A 16608-nucleotide genomic window follows, 5' to 3' on the forward strand; every position below is an offset into this window, starting at 1 on the left:
CCATTTTTTACTGCTGAATTCCCAGCACCTACAACAGTGCTGGAAAATAATAGATACTAAATACTGAACAAGTAAACAAATCTTTTTTTTTTTTTTTTTTGAGACAGGGTCTCACTCTACTACCCAGGCTGGAGTACAGTGGCTCAATCACAGCTCACCGCAGCCTCCAACTGCCAGGTTCAGGTGATCTCCCATGTCAGCCTCCTGAGTAGCTAGGACTACAGGCATCCACCACCATGCCTGGCTAATTTTTGTATCTATTTATTTATTTATTTATAGATATGGGGTTTCGCCATGTTGCACGAGCTGGTCTTGAACCCCTGGGCTCAATCGATCCCACGACCTCGGCCTCCCAAAGTGCTAGGATTACAGGTGTGAGCCACTGTGCCCGGCCCAAATCATTTTAAATGTACTGGGAGATGCACTGATAAGAGGCCAAACTGGCAGCAGGACTGCCTGTTAGAAGTAATCAGATGATGGCGGCCTAAACTAATGGAGATAAAAAGATGTACACAGAGCTCTTTAGGAGGTGGACTAAGCAGTACTATTTGGTTTTAGGTTTAATGACAGAGGAGGCCTGGTGCAGTGGCTCATGCCTGTAATCACAGTACTTTGGGAAGCCAAGGTGGGCAGATTATTTCAGGTCAGGAGTTTGAGACCAGTATGGCCAACATGGTGAACCCCCCCCCACCCCGTCTCTACCAAAAATACAAAAATTAGCTAGGTGTGGTGGTGCACACCTGTAATCCCAACTACTCAGGAGGTTGAGGTTGCACTGAGCTGAGACCACGCCAATGCACTCCAGCCTGGGCAACAAAGCAAGACTCTGTCTCAAAAAAAAAAAGAATGACAGAACAGGCTGGGCTTGGTAATCCCAGCACTTTAGGGGGCTGAGGTGGGAGGATTGCTTGATAAGCCTGGACAACATGGCAAGACCCCATCTCTACCAAAAAAAAAAAAGTGCAGGAAATCGGCCTGGTGGATGGTGGTGCCATTCACTGACGTGTAGAACTGCAAATGTGGCAAATTTGGTATGGGAAGGAAGGGGCATGTGAAGAGGAAGATCATACATTTAGACTTGAACATACTGATACGCAGCAGCTATTGAAACATTCAGGTGTGATTGTTCTAGCTGGATGTTGGATATTCCAGTCTGGAGCTCTGGAGAGCCATCTGGCCTGGAGACAAAGTGGGAGTAAGCAGCATGTGTAATGATAGACCTGGAAATGGATGAGATCTCCCAGGGATAAGGTTTAGGAAAGAATTTTTAGGAGCATTAACACTTAAAGGATGGAAGTTTAATTTTATTTATTCTTCAGAATAATTCTGTCGAGGTAAGTAGTAGTATCATTCAGATTTTACTATGGGAAACCTGAAGCTTAAAAAAGTTAACTTGTCAGTAAGAAAGCTGGTCGATCTGAGGTTCAAACCATATGTCTATGAGCTCCCAAAATCAATGCTCCTTTGTATGTCTCAAAGCACTGTACACAGCTGGTGCTTAATAGTTAAAATCTATCACCCTTCCCCATTTGACTTGATAACTTAGGAAGGTAAAAGGCATGAGGTGGCTTTCACAGCTGTGGGACTTAGCTCTTGTTACCTTGGGCACTTGTACAGATTGCTACAACCTGTATTTCAGGGTCGAAGTGAAAATATTTGTCTATCACTGAGTGTTTTGTGTATTTACGGCCCTCGATCAAGAGATTATATGTTAATGATAATAATCAGCTCTTGGCTACATTTCCATTTTTTTTCTTTTCTTTTACTTTAAGTTCTGGGATACATGTGCAGAACGTGCAGGTTTGTTACATAGGTATACATGTGCCATGGTGGTTTGCTGCACCTATCAACCTGTCAGCTAGGTTTTATGCCCCGCATGCATTAGGTATTTGTTCTAATGCTTGTGTTTTCTTTTTCTCTGAGGCAGTCTCGCTCACTGTAACCTCCACCTCTTGGGCTCAAGCCATCCTTCCGCCTCAGCCTCCATGGTAGCTAGGACTACAGTCGCGCGTCACCAAGCCCAGCTAATTTTTTTAAAAAAATTATGTAAACCTGGGAGGCGGGGCTTGCAGTGAGCAGTGATCGTGCCACTGCACTCCAGCCTGGGCGACAGAGCGAGACTCCATATCAAAAAAAAAAAAAAAAAAAAAATTATGTAGAGATGGGTCTTGCTATGTTGCCCACTCCAGTGGGCATCCCAAAATATTACTGGCATCCCAAAATGTTAGGATTACAGATGTAAGCCACTGCGCCTGGCCTTTTTTAAAAAAAAGTTTTATCCAGTGACAGGCTGCGGTATACACCTAATGTCTAACGGTTTTTGCCTTTCAATTCATGTCAACGCGAGTAGAGTTAGCTAGCTATGTTTGTAAACAATATTCCGATATGCTTCGTTAAAGTAAGCCGATATTAAACATTTATATAAATCCATCCTCACAGGGTCAGTCTGGAGATAAACTCACCAATGCAGGGGGTGGGGAAGGAGGCGGGAACACGCTCTTTGACTACTTCATTTCCATGAGAATGGTTGCTGTGGTGATTGCTACGTCTTCCCATTGGTCACTACCAAGCGTACTGCGGTTCTCCGGGAGGGTTTTATTGGTTCCCGTTCCACAGCGGCCGCAACGTGTCGAGAGCCGTAAGTAAAGTGTCGCAAAGCAGAAGGAAGGCGGGAGTCCCGACTGCAAACATTGAGGAAAGCCAGGCAGTAGAGGCCGTTATGGCGAACGTTCCGTGGGCAGAGGTCTGCGAGATATTCCAGGCGGCGCTCGCCCTGTCGCGGGTGGAACTGCATAAAAATCCGGAGAAGGAACCGTACAAGTCCAAATACAGCGCCCGGGCGCTACTGGAAGAGGTCAAGGCGCTGCTCGGCCCCGCGCCTGAGGACGAGGATGAGCGGCCTGAGGCCGAGGACGGCCCGGGTGCTGGTGACCACGCCCTGGGGCTGCCGGCTGATGTGGTGGAGCCCGAGGGGCCCGTCGCCCAGCGAGCGGTGAGGCTGGCAGTCATCGAGTTCCACCTCGGGGTGAACCACATCGACACGGAGGAGCTGTCGGCGGGGGAGGAGCACCTGGTGAAATGCCTGCGGCTGCTGCGCAGGTACCGGCTCTCGCACGACTGCATCTCCCTCTGCATCCAGGCGCAGGTGAGAGCGAGCCCGGCCAGGCCGGCCCCTGTCGGCAAATGGCGAGGGATTGGGAGGAGCCCCTGCCAAGGCCAAGGGCAGACGTTCTAAGGCGCAATTCGTCCCCACGTTTTTGAAGCTCTGGACTGAGTCCCAGAGAGCGTCTGTGGTCTTCAAAAAAGCCAGTCATAAGGACTTATTGCTTTGTAACTAGATCTCCCACAGTCGTCCGTCCCCAAACTCCGTGTCCACCCTCGTCGCCCACTCCAACATCGCTTGCTGCTGCTTCACTTAGACGTGGCGATGCACTGGTGTCCGAGACCCTCCTACATCGTCATGCGCTTTCCTCTCCACCAGTCCAACTCCTTTTCATTCTGTTAAGAAAATCCAAAGTAATCTAAATCTTAACTTCTCAAGGAAATGACAATGACCGGAGTACATTCTTTTTTGATTTTGTTTTGTTTTTGTTTTTTTTTCTTAGAGATGGGGTCTCACTCTGTCGCCCAGGTTGGAGTTAAGTGGCACCATCATAGCTCATTGCAGCTTCCACCTCTTGGGCTCAAGCAATCCTCCTGCCTCAGCCTTCGTAGTAGCTGGAACCACAGGCGCATGCCACCATTCTTGGTAATTTTTTAAATTTTCTGTAGAGATGGGGGTCACACTATATTGCCCAGGCTGGTCTTGAACTCTTGGACTCAAGTGATCCTTCTGGCTCGCCTTCTCAAAGTGCTGGGATTACAGGCCTGAGCCGCTGTGCCTGGCTCGGAATACATTCTTAATTCAAAATAAAATGTCCAAAATCTTCAGCTTCCTTTCTTACCAAATTCATTTGTTTGCATCTTAGGGAATTCTTCCCCATTCTTGAAAACCTATCTCAAGAATCACTTCCTTTAGTATTAATAACTTTTTTGGGACCATTTTGGGCCAAACTGATCTCTTCTTCCTACCTTTGAATTCTTATAATACTTTTTGTTTCCCATTTATATGGTACTTGGTTTATTAAATAAATCTGGGCAGGGCACAGTGGTTCCCATCTGTAATCCCAGCATTTTGGGAGGCCGAAGTGGGAGGACGGTGTGAGGTCAGGAGTTCAAGACCAGCCTGGGCAACAAAGTGAGACTCTGTCTCTTAAAAAAAAAAACTCAGAAAACTAGCCAGGCGTGGTGGTGCACGCCTGTAGTCCTAGCTACTGGGGAGGCTAGGCTGAGCTGGGAGGATCACTTGAGCCCCTGGAGGAGCCATGATCATGCCACTGCAACTCCAGTCTGGGTGACAGAGCAAGACCTTTTCTCAACAACAACAAAATCCACATCAATATTCTAAAGTAATATTGGTCAACACCTGTGAAAAGAAGGGGTGAAAAAAAGAAAAATACTTTAAAAAGTTAAAATAATATTGGGACAGGTGAATATGGATGTTTATCACAGCAGTGTTGATTATTAAAGAAGGAAAATCGCAGGGCTGAGGCAGGAGGATCGCTTGAGCCCAGGAGGTCAAGGCTGCAGTGAGCCAAGATTGTGTCACTGCACTCCAGCCTGTGCAACAGAGTGAGACCCTGTCTCAAAAAGCAAAGAAAAGGAAAACAATATAAATGTCAGTAGGAATATGATTAAATTCTGTTACATCCAAACAGAAGAACAGTACACAATTACTAAAAATAATAGTTTATATTAACAAAAATTGGCAATATGAAGAGGGAGGGAGAAGACTCTAAGCCATGTTTAGAATTATGTAGAAAAGGCCGGGTGTGGTGGCTCACACTTGTAATCCTAGCACGTTGGGAGGCTGGGATGAGATGATTACTCAAGCTTAGGAGTTCAAGACCAGCCTGGGCACATAGTGACACCTCGTCGCTACTAAAAATAAGAAAAAAAAATTATTCCAGGCATGGCTGCTTTGCTAGGCAGTATGTTCTTTGGGCAGCCAGCGGGGCCCCGACCACCACCGGGCTCTGGGGCCAGGGTTCCCTTACTTACCAGCAGCTCCAGGGGCTCTGAGACCTTCTAACAGTACTTTGGTGGACGACGTGGAGTCAGCTTTCCAGACTTGCTTTGCCTCTCCAGTAAGTTAGGATTATGTCAGTGGCAGCAATCAGGAAGAAATTGGAACTGGTTTGATCCGTCTATACACAAGTTTCTGGATATTGCAAGACAGACAGAATATTTCTTTTTTTTTTTTTTTTTTTTTTTTTTTTTTTTTTGAGGCGGAGTCTCGCTCTGCCGCCCAGGCTGGAGTGCAGTGGCGCGATCTCGGCTCACTGCAAGCTCCGCCTCCCGGGTTCACGCCATTCTCCTGCCTCAGCCTCTCCGAGTAGCTGGGACTACAGGCGCCCGCCACCACGCCCGGCTGATTTTTTTTATATTTTTAGTAGAGACAGGGTTTCACCGTGGTCTCGATCTCCTGACCTCGTGATCCGCCCGCCTCGGCCTCCCAAAGTGCTGGGATTACAAGCGTGAGCCACCGCGCCCGGCCCAGACAGAATATTTCTTATCCTACAAAAAAGATTGCAGTTATCTGTCCAGAAACCAGAGCAAGTTATCAATGAGGATGTTGATGTCTCCAGACTAAGAAATGAGTAACATTGGAGACACGCACTGGTCCAGAAGCACTTGACAAAGCTAAGGCATTGGCAGCAAATGCTGGAGGTCATCACGTGCAGTACAAAAAGCTAGCCGACATTCGTCAAGGCTCCTTGGTCTACCTTGAGCAGGCATTCAATATCCCTGCACTTCTGAAGTGCACCTGAGCAAAAGGGTAAAGGCTGTGGGCCTGAGAGTGGGCTGGTGTGGGAGAGCCCCATGCAGATGGTTTGCCACACATCCCTTCTTGTAGACTTGGCATTTTGGAAGAACTCTTTGACAGAGAATGAGTTGATTTTAGTTTTATGCTCTCACCTAAAATTTTTTCACTATTTTTATAAGACGTTGATTTCTTGAGTACTTTATTTGTAACATGCCTGTACCTTGGGTAAACCAAGTAAACTTTTTTTTGTCTTAGGCAAAGTTTAGACTGTTCATATGATGATACACTTTCTTTTTTATGTGGGTTTTTTTTTTGCTTGTTTTTTATTTTTATTTTTGAAACAGAATCTTCCTCTGTTGCCCAGGCTACATAGCAGTGGCACCTTCACAGCTCACTGCAACTTCCACTTTCCTGGCTTAAGCGATCCTTCCACCTCAGCCTCCCACAAAGCTGGGACCACAGGTGCATGCCACCATGCCCAGCTAATTTTTGTATTTTTAGAGAGACGGTGTTTCACCATGTTGCTCGGGCTGGTCTCGAACTCCTGAGCTCACGCAGTCTACCCACCCCTGCCTCCCAAAGTGTTGGGATTACCAGTATGAGCCACCGTGCCTGGCCTTTTAAAAATTTTTGCGTGACTTTTCATCATTTTATGTGTGTTTCCCATTTGTTTGATATGAGGGAAAAATTTCTAATAGCTTGAGAATCAAGGGGATGGGGATTTTGGTTGTAGGCATTTTGTAATAATTACCCCTCAGCAGTGGTGTAGAAAAATAGGTAAATTTTTTCTGTTTCAAGTCTTAAAACTACCTCAAGAAGAACAATCTAATGCAACAGTATTTGTAATGCTTCCAGAGGTCTCAGATGAGGAATTTTTTTGTAAATGGGTTGGAAAAAGATTAAAACATCCTGGGTTAGTGTAGTAATATTATGGTAGGATCCTTAGGTTGATGCTGACTTTTGTTTGGGGTAAGTTTATATTTTGTGTGGTGTTTATTTATTTTTTTTGAAGAGGAGGATGTAGTAGGAGCAGTGTTACAAATCAGTTGAAGTAATGGAGTAGACCCTGTTGTCAGTAGGTGAGTTATGAGGGCTATGATGGTCTCTTTTTGTTTTGTTTTCTTTGCTTTTATCTTTTTTGTTTTACATTTGGGGAGGGGAGATATTTTCCATTAAGGAAGGTTATTGCTAGTGGATTTGATTCCAAGGGCCTGGGGTATCACAATAGGGTTGGGGAGGGGCTGCAGGGTGATCCTTGGCTACTGAACCTCCACAAACAGCATGTGGTGCCCCTGCCCTTTGAAGATAATTTACTCTCTTGTTAGTTTTGCAGTCCACCTCAGATTCTCTGTTGAATTGCTGTTAAGAAATACAGACCAGTGTTGTTTCTGGGCTCTTGTTGGGTGAGGTTTTCCTGAGTTTTATGTCTCTTAGTTCACATCGTGTTACCCAGAACAAATGCTTCACTGTCTTCTGAACAGGCAGTACTCCTGTGGCTCTGTGTCTTGGCTCGTTTAGTTTTCTTCAGCCTTGAAGGCTCCTTCCCACACTTACTGACATCCACTCATGTTCCTGGTATGACCTGGATTGCTGCCTGGACCTTTCAACCTCCCAGTGCCCTTTCTGCTGCATTCCCAGAGCACAGAACTTTTTTCTACTGACCTTGCTTGGTTCTCCCTTGTGGGTTAGTAAGTTCTGTCTGTCTCTGCCCCTCACTAATTGTTCACCCATGAGAATTAGGTATTATTCCTTTTAAATATACAGGGACCATATAGTCTTTATCTTTTATACATGATACTTATTACTCAATTGTGTGTGTGCAAGGTATCTGGCACATGGACCTATGATTAGTAGCCTGAGGTCAACAAATCTCAGTTAGAATGCATAGGTTAAAAAAGCTTTTTTTTTTTTTTTTTTTTTGATTAAATTTAATTTTATCTTTAAAGAGATGGGGTCTCACTATATTGACCAGGCTGGTCTCAAACTCCTGGCCTCAAGTGATCCTCACATCTCGGCTTCCCAAAGTGCAAGGATTACGGGCATGAGCCACTGAGCCCAGCCTAAACAAAGCTTTTAGAAGCTCCTGCAACCTCAAGGTTGTTAACCTGGTCATCTCATGGTAATTAGAAACTCTGATTGGCTGCTTTAGATTTCTTGATTAAAAACCTAAATAAACTGATTAAGTTTTAGGCATTCTTTCAAAGGTTTCTCAGTGAAAAGATTGGGAACTATTCTGTTTGGTGCTTTGTGAAAATATTTTGAATTAGCGTATGTGCCAGTTATTGCCATTTCTTTTTTTTTTTTTTTTTTTTTTTTTTGAGACGGAGTCTCGCTCTGTCGCCCAGGCTGGAGTGCAGTGGCGCAATCTCGGCTCACTGCAAGCTCTGCCTCCCGGGTTCACGCCATTCTCCTGTCTCAGCCTCTCCGAGTAGCTGGGACTACAGGCGCCCACCACCACGCCCGGCTAATTTTTTGTATTTTTAGTAGAGACGGGGTTTCACCGTGGTTTCGATCTCCTGACCTCGTGATCCGCCCGCCTCGGCCTCCCAAAGTGCTGGGATTACAAGCGTGAGCCACCGCGCCCGGCCTATTGCCATTTCTTAAGTCCAAAATGTTCTTCTGGTCAAATAAATAGCAGTTTTTCAAAAACAAAAATTAGCTGGGTGTGGTGGCATGCACGTGTAGTCCCAGCTACTCAGGAGGCTGAGGTGGGAGGACTGCTTAAGCCTGGGAGATCAAGGCTGCAGTAAGCTATGATGGTGTCACTGCACTCCAGCCTGAGTGACAGAGTGAGACCCTGTCTCAGAAAAAAAAAATAACTTGTAGAATGATCCTATTTTTGTATAAGACTAGGTATACACACGCACATATATTTACATTATATATACACGTATAATAAGTTTATATACATGTGAATATATACAAATACATATATACGTGTGTGTGTATGGAAGAGTTTTGCAAGTATCAGTTCATGGGAATTCATGATATTCTAGCTGCTTTGTCTTAATCTGGTGTCTTCTCCTTGGGGAACTCCAGAACTTGGATCTATATTATTTATCAAAAGAGACTGATATTACATTACATTATCAAAAGAGACTTCTGTCTTCTCTGGGTGCCTTAGGAATAATTTTTATCTGGTATTCCTTCACACTGGCACTACCATCTTGATTACTTCACTTCAGTAAAATTTCCTAGGAAATTAGTAGATTGCTGTCCCCACTCCAGGTTATATATGTATAGGAGTACTTTTTGTTGTTATTGTTCACAGCTTCATTGAGTTGCAGTTGGCATATAATAAACTGCACATATTTTTAAGGGTACAGTTTGATGAGTTTTGACATATGTATTTATACCTGTGAAACAATCACTGCAATCAAGATATGAACATATCTGCCACCACCAAAAGTTTTCTTGTGCTCCTTTGTAGTCCCTCCCTCTCTCCTATATTCTTTTCCTCCCTTCTGCTTGCCCCCAACCCTGCATTTTGTAGAATTTTATTTTATTTTAGAGACAGGGTCTTAACATGTTGCCTAGGCTGGCCTCAAACTCCTGGGATCATGTGAACCTTTCACCTCAGCTTCCTGAATAGGTGGGACTATGTCGAGATTTTATTTTATTTTTGGAGACAGGGTCTGGCTCTATCACCCAGGCTGGAGTGCAGTGGCGGGATCTCAGCTCACTGCAACCTCTGCTTCCTGGGCTCAAGCCATCCTCCCACCTCAGCCTCCTAAGTAGCTGAGACTACAGGGTCACGCCACCACGCCCAGCTCATTTTTGTATTTTTTGTAGAGGCAGGGTTTCACCATGTTGCCCAGGCCTCAAGTGATTTGCCTGCCTCGGCCTCCCAAAGTGCTGGGATTACAGGTATGTGCCACTGTACCCAGCCTGTGTAGAATTTTATATAAATGAAATCATATTGTCTATACTCTTGTTTTGGTATACCTTTTTTCCACTCAACATCGTTATTTCATTCTGTATCTACCAAGCTGATCGTGTCTTTTCATTTTCAGTCTGTTAATAGGGTGGATTACATTGATTTTTGTAAATGTTAAACTAATCTTGCATTCCTGGGATAAACTCCATTTGGTCATTAACGTATTATCCTTTTTATATATTGTTGAACTGAATTCACTAAATTTTTGTTTAAAATCTTTGCATCTGTGTTCATGAAGGATTTCAGTCTGTAGTTTTCTTGTTATATCTTTGGTTTAATATGAGATGGGAAGTGTTCTGTCTTTTTCTCTTTTCTGGAAGTGTTTGTGTAGTGTTGGTGTTAAACTTCGTTACATGTTTGGCAGAATTTGCCCGTAATACTTTTTTAGCTGTTTTTATTTTATATTTACTTTTCTCCTTACCTAGTTTGATAGTGGCAAGGATATGATATGTGAAAGATGCAAGACCTTCCATTGTAGCTTTTCTACCCTTAGTAGGATTTATATTGTATTTAAAGAATAATTCACGTAAAGGCTGGGCACGGTACCTCATGGCTGTAATCCCAGCACTTTGGGAGGCCGAGGTGGGTGGATCACTTGAGGTCAGGAGTTTGAGATCAGCCTGGCCAACATGATGAAACCCTGTCTCTACTAAAAATACAAAAATTAGCCAGGTGTGGTGGCAGGTGCCTGTAATCCCAACTGCTCAGGAGGCTGAGGCACAAGAATCGCTTGAACCTGGGAGGCGGAGGTTGCAGTGAGCCGAGATCATGTCACAGCACTCCAGACTGGGCAACAGAGCAAGACTCTATCTCAAAAAAAAAAAATGGTAATAATAATTCAAATGTCAATAGTGGTTATCTCTATGGAGTCAAGCTTTAAAAAAAAAATCCAAAATACCAAACCTAATTTAATTTTTAAAATAAAGGCGGGCCGGGTGTGGTGGCTGACGCCTGTAATCCCAGCACTTTAGGAGGCTGAGGTGGGTGGGTCACCTGAGGTCAGGAGTTCAAGACAAGCCTGGCCAACATGGCAAAACCCTGTCTCTACTAAAAATACAAAAATTAGCTGGGCGTGATGTTGGGCACTTGCAATCCCAGCTACTCTGGAGGTTGAGGCAGGAGAATAGCTTGAACCCAGGAGGTAGAGGTTGCAGTGAGCTGAGATTGCGCCACTGCACTCCACCCTAGGCGACTAGAGGGAAACTGTCTCAAAAAAATAAATAGGCTGGGTGCAGTGGCTCACGCCTGTAATCCCAGCACTTTGGGAGGCCAAGGCGGGTGGATTGCCTGAGGTCAGCAGTTCGAGACCAGCCTGGCCAACATGGTGAAACCCCGTCTCTACTAAAAATACAAAAATTAGCCAGGCATGGTGGCGCACGTCTGTAATCCCAGTTACTCAGGAGGCTGAGGCAGGAGAATCGCTTGAACCCAGGAGGTGGAGGTTGTAGTGAGCCAAGATCGTGCCACTGCACTCCAGCCTGGGCAACAGAGTGAGAGACTGTCTCAAAAAATAAAATAAAATAAAAAATATTTTGGCCAAGCTCAATGGCTCATGCCTGTAATCCCAAGACTTTGGGAGGCTGAGACTTGAGTCCAGGAGTTTGAGACCAGCCTGGGCAACATAGTGAGAGTTTGTCTCTATTTGAAGAAAAATAAAATAAAAATGATTTGATCATTCCACTGGAACATAGCACTTTGGTCTTCTGGCTTTACAAAATATATCCATTGTATATATATATTTTTAAGTGACTTGATCAGTCCTCAGTATCCAGGACTATAGGTCATACTGATAATGTTGTGAGATTGGATAGTTCTCTCCTCTGTGTTACTTATGAGGTCCTTTCCAGGACCTCATTCAACTACATAAGTAATAGAGGCTTAACATAATAGAGGACCTTATTAAACCTCATAAGTAATAAGAGACTTGAAGGGTGATATGGTTTGGCTCTGTGTCCCCACCCAAATCTCATGTTGAATTGTGATCTTCAGTCTTGGAGGAGAAGCCTGGTGGGAGGTGACTGGATCATGGGGGTGGATTTCCCCTTGCTGTTCTCATGAGATCCGATTGTTTGAAAGTGTATGTAGCACTTCCCCCTTTGCTCTCTCCCCTTCCCGCTCCAGCCATGTAGGATGTTTGGGCTTCCCCTTCACCTTTTGCCATGATTGTAAGTTTCCTGAGGCCTCCCCAGCCATACTTCCTGTACAGCCTGTGGAACTGCGAGCCAATTAAACCTCTTTTCTTTATAAAGTATCTAGTCTCAGGTAGTTCTTTATAGCAATATGAGAATGGACTAATACAAAGGGCTCTGCCTTCCTAATAACCTACTGATTGTAATTTCCTGATGTTAGACCTACAAGCCACCTTTTCCTTACTCTTCAGTTCAACTTATTTCTCCTTTGATGATAGACGGTACGTGGGAAACTCCTTTGACCATGTCACCAGTAAGCCCCACTGCAGCACACTGCAACTAACCTAGGTAGTCTAGAGACTCACCTAGTACCACAGACTGGTTAGTCACACTATTTTTGGGACAGGGTTGTGTTTGGTCTGCTATATCCAGGGTAGAGTATGCCACAGAAAACAACAATTCTTGGTATGTGACAAATCTGAAACCATGAAACCATGATTGTAAGTTTCCCGAGGCCTCCCCAGCCATACCTCCTGTACAGCCTGTGGAACTGTGAGCCAATTAAACCTCTTTTCTTTATAAAGTATCTAGTCTCAGGTAGTTCTTTATAGCAATATGAGAATGGACTAATACAAAGGGCTCTGCCTTCCTAATAACTTACTGATTGGTCATGTTACATGTTGGTCAGGCTGGTCTTGAACTTCTGACCCCATGATCTGCCCGCTTCAGCCTCCCAAAGTGCTGGGATTACAGGCGTGAGCCACTGCACCCGGCCCAAAAGATTTTTAAAACAAAATGTGTGATATAGTAATATATATGCTTCTTTATTAACACATTATATAATGTGTCTAATATCTGTGGTGATTTTCAAGTAATGATGAGCATAAATGATATTTTGAGATATCTGCAAACTAGCATAATAGAAAGGTTTTTTTTTTCATTTCTATTGTTCACAAAGTCCCAGGTCCTATAATACTGCTACAATTTGTTTCCTGTGTTCATAATGAAAAGAAATGCTGTATTTTAATAGGAGATTAGTGAAAAGAAATTTGTATTTTTTTCGCTATCCAAATTCATGGACTCTGAATTCTCTTTATGGATGCCTTGGGGGTCCTTAGACTTGAGGTTAAGAATTTCTGCATTAGGGCTGGGCGCGGTGGCTCACGCTTGTAATCCCAGCACTTTGGGAGGCCGAGGCAGGCGGATCACGAGGTCAGGAGATCGAGACCACAGTGAAACCCTGTCTCTACTAAAAATACAAAAAAATTAGCCGGGCGTGGTGGCGGGCACCTGTAGTCCCAGCTACTCGGAGAGGCTGAGGCAGGAGAATGGCGTGAACCCAGGAGGCGGAGCTTGCAGTGAGCCGAGATTGCGCCACTGCACTCCAGCCTGGGCGACACAGCGAGACTCTGTCTCAAAAAAAAAAAAAAAAAAGAATTTCTGCATTAAAAACTCTGTTTCCTTAACCTGTTCCTTCCCTAGTGGCAAAAGATGGTAGAAGGCCAGCCTCAGAAGTATCCTTGTGCCTGAAGGACTGACTATTCCAAGGGAAGTGAGGTAGACTAACCCCACTACATACATAATTTTTTTTTTTTTTTTTTTTTTTTTGAGATTAAGAGTCTCAATCTGTAGCCCAGGCTGGAGTGCAGTGGCACGGTCTTGGCTCACTGTAACCTCCACCTCCTGGGTTCAAGCAATTCTTCTGCCTCAGCCTCCCAAGTAGTTGGGATTACAGGCATCTACCACCACACTCGGCTAAATTTTTTTTGTATTTTTCAGTAGAGATGGGGTTTCACCATGTTGGCCAGGCTGGTCTCGAACTCCTGACCTCAAGTGATCTGCCTACTTTGGCCTCCCAGAGTGCTGGGATTACAGGTGTGAGCCACTGTGCTAGGCCCATATATATAATTTTTTGGTTTTGGTTTTGTTTTTGAGACAGTTTTGCTCCATCACTCAGGTAGGAGTGCAATGGCGCGATCTCGGCTCACTGCAACCTCTGCCTCCCAGGTTCAGGCAGTTCTGCCTCAGCCTCCCAAGCAGCTGGGATTACAGGCGCACACCACCACTCCTGGCTAATTTTTATGTTTTTAGTAGAGACGGGGTTTCACCATTTTGGCCAGGCTGGTCTTGAACTTCTCGCCTCAAGTGATCTGCCTGCTTCGGCCTCCCAAAGTGCTAGAATTACAGGCGTGAGCCACCACGCCCGGCCTATTTCTTTTTTTTAAAAAAGATCTCTGGAAGAGTGTAGTATTTTGAAAGTATTATATGTTTCTGATCCATCTGTGTCTATTATCTCAGAAATCTCAGCATGGCTTAGCTGATTGTCCCTTACTCAAAGGCCCACATCATATTGTTGACCTGCTGGGGCTCACGTAATACTTGAAGACTGGGACGCCAGGAGGATCCATTTCCAACTTACTCACATGGTTGTTGGCAGGATTCAGTTCCTCACAGGCTTTTTTGACTGAGGGCCTCAGACTGTTGACCGCTCTCATTTCTTTTCCATATGGTCCTCTCCATAGGGTGGCTCACAACATGGCAGTTGGCTTCCTTAAGAAAGAGCAGGCAATTGACCGGGCGCGGTGGCTGACGCCTGTAATCCCAGCACTTTGGGAGGCCGAGGCGGGTGGATCACGAGGTCAGGAGATCGAGACCACGGTGAAACCCCGTCTCTACTAAAAATACAAAAAATTAGCCGGGCGTGATGGCAGGCGCCTGTAGTCCCAGCTACTTGGGTGGCTGAGGCAGAAGAATGGCATGAACCCGGGAGGCAGAGCTTGCAGTGAGCGGAGACCATGCCACTGCACTCCAGCCTGGGCGACAGAGCGAGACTCCGTCTCAAAGAAAAAAAAAAGCAGGCAATAGATAGCATCCAAAATGGAAATCAAGGGTTTTGTTAACTAATCTTGGAAATGACTTTCCATCACTTCTGTGATAGTCTAGTCGTTAGAAGCACATTACTAAAACCAGCCTGTACTCAAGGGGAAGAGGTTACATAAGAGCATGAATACCCCGAAGCAGGAATCATTGGGGGTTAATTTTAGCAGGTACTTGCTGCACTACATAAGGTCAATATCATTGTGAATAATTAATTCATTGGTAATTCAACTCCACTATTTGGTTGGTAAGTATTGACTTCAAAACTATGAAAGTTACTTTAATTGGAAGTCTTATATCATTGTTTGTTTCTCTTTTTCTTTATTTTCCAGAATAACCTGGGTATCTTGTGGTCTGAAAGAGAAGAAATTGAAACTGCACAGGCTTACCTAGAGTCATCAGAAGCACTATATAATCAGTATATGAAAGAGGTATGTTACATATCAGATAATTTTTAAGTTTTGATTGAAACTAGTCAAGAATTGATAGTAAGAATCCCTCATTTGTAATATTGGTGTGACTCTTCACTATGCCCTAGAACTTCTCTATAGAGCTATTTGGGAAGTCACCTAATAGCTGAAATTATTGCATATTATAGACTTCAGGGTTTTTAAAAAAAAAATCCTTGGATAGGGATTTAGGCAACCTAGTCTAAATACAATTATAAAGGAAATATTATTCTAGTGTTATCCTAAAATACTATTTGCATGTTTTTGTATTTATAATCTAAACATTCTATTTTAGTTTTCCATGAAAATAGCACTACTTGAAGGAAACAAGAACTACTTTAACAAAACATCTGAAATCTCTGAAGCAATGGTTCTCAAATGTTAGCACCCATCAAAATCTGGAGAGCTTGTGAAAGCACAGCAGACTGGGCATCCAGGCTCTGATGTAGTAGTTCTGGGGTGGGGCCTAGGAATTTGCGTTTTTAATAAGATCCTGCCTGGGTGATGCTTAAATGCTGCTGGTCTAAGTACTATACTGTACTTTGAAAACCACTGCTTCAGGGCAATGATTTTTCAATGATTTTTTTTTTTTTAACCCATGAAACCCTTCTGAAAATGCAGCATATAAAAATTGATTGAATTACTCTGGTTAAGCAGGTTAGAAGGACCCAGAGCCCAATCCACTACAGATTCTTCCTCCTCCCCACTGTAGTAGCACCGAAGAGATGCTGTTGAACTTTCAGGGGTCTGGGGAGCCAATGTTGAAAACTCTCACTTTAGGGGTCACAGCCTGCAAAGGTGACAAGCCACTGTGTTACCATCTGTTTCCTTAATAAACTTTTTTTAATATGAAAGGGAAATTATCAGGCACAATATTTTCTTGTGGATTACTATTTGTCACAGCTATCTGCTTTAAAAATCCATTAATACGGCTGAGCATGGTGGCTCATGCCTGTAATCCCAGCATTTTGGGAGGCCGAGGCAGGTGGATCACTTGAAATCAGGAGTTTGAGACCGGCTTGGGCAACATAGTGAAATCCCATCTCTACTAAAAATACAAAACAGCAGGCGTGGTGCTGCACGCCTGTAGTCCCAGCTACTTGGGAGACTGAGGCAGGAGAATCGCTTGAACCTGGGAGGCAGAGGCTGCAGTGAGCCGAGATCACGCCACTGCACTCCGGCCTGGGCGACAGTGAGACCCTGTCTCAAAAAAAAAAAATCCATTAATAAAGTGCTTTTATAATACTAAAAAACTTGAAATAACATTAGATATCACATAAAAGAGACTAAACATACAAAATTATGTTTGCTAAATTCATGCGTCAGAATGCTTGACTGCAAAAGGATATA

The 16608-nt window shown here is 44.1% G+C and overlaps 1 protein-coding gene across 1 annotated transcript in view; it reads left to right on the forward strand.

Moving 5' to 3' along the window:
- Window positions 1–2606: 2606 nt before the first annotated feature.
- KIFBP (kinesin family binding protein) overlaps window positions 2607–16608 on the forward strand; it is a 29606-nt gene continuing 15604 nt past the window's right edge. The window contains exons 1-2 of the mRNA XM_003258194.3: window positions 2607–3145; window positions 15142–15240. Coding sequence (XP_003258242.2) covers window positions 2720–3145; window positions 15142–15240 — 525 coding nt within the window. The 5' untranslated portion in view covers window positions 2607–2719. The remainder of the gene's footprint in view (window positions 3146–15141; window positions 15241–16608) is intronic.

Source organism: Nomascus leucogenys, chromosome 18, assembly GCF_006542625.1.
Source record: "Nomascus leucogenys isolate Asia chromosome 18, Asia_NLE_v1, whole genome shotgun sequence".
Taxonomy (NCBI): Eukaryota; Metazoa; Chordata; class Mammalia; order Primates; family Hylobatidae; genus Nomascus; species Nomascus leucogenys.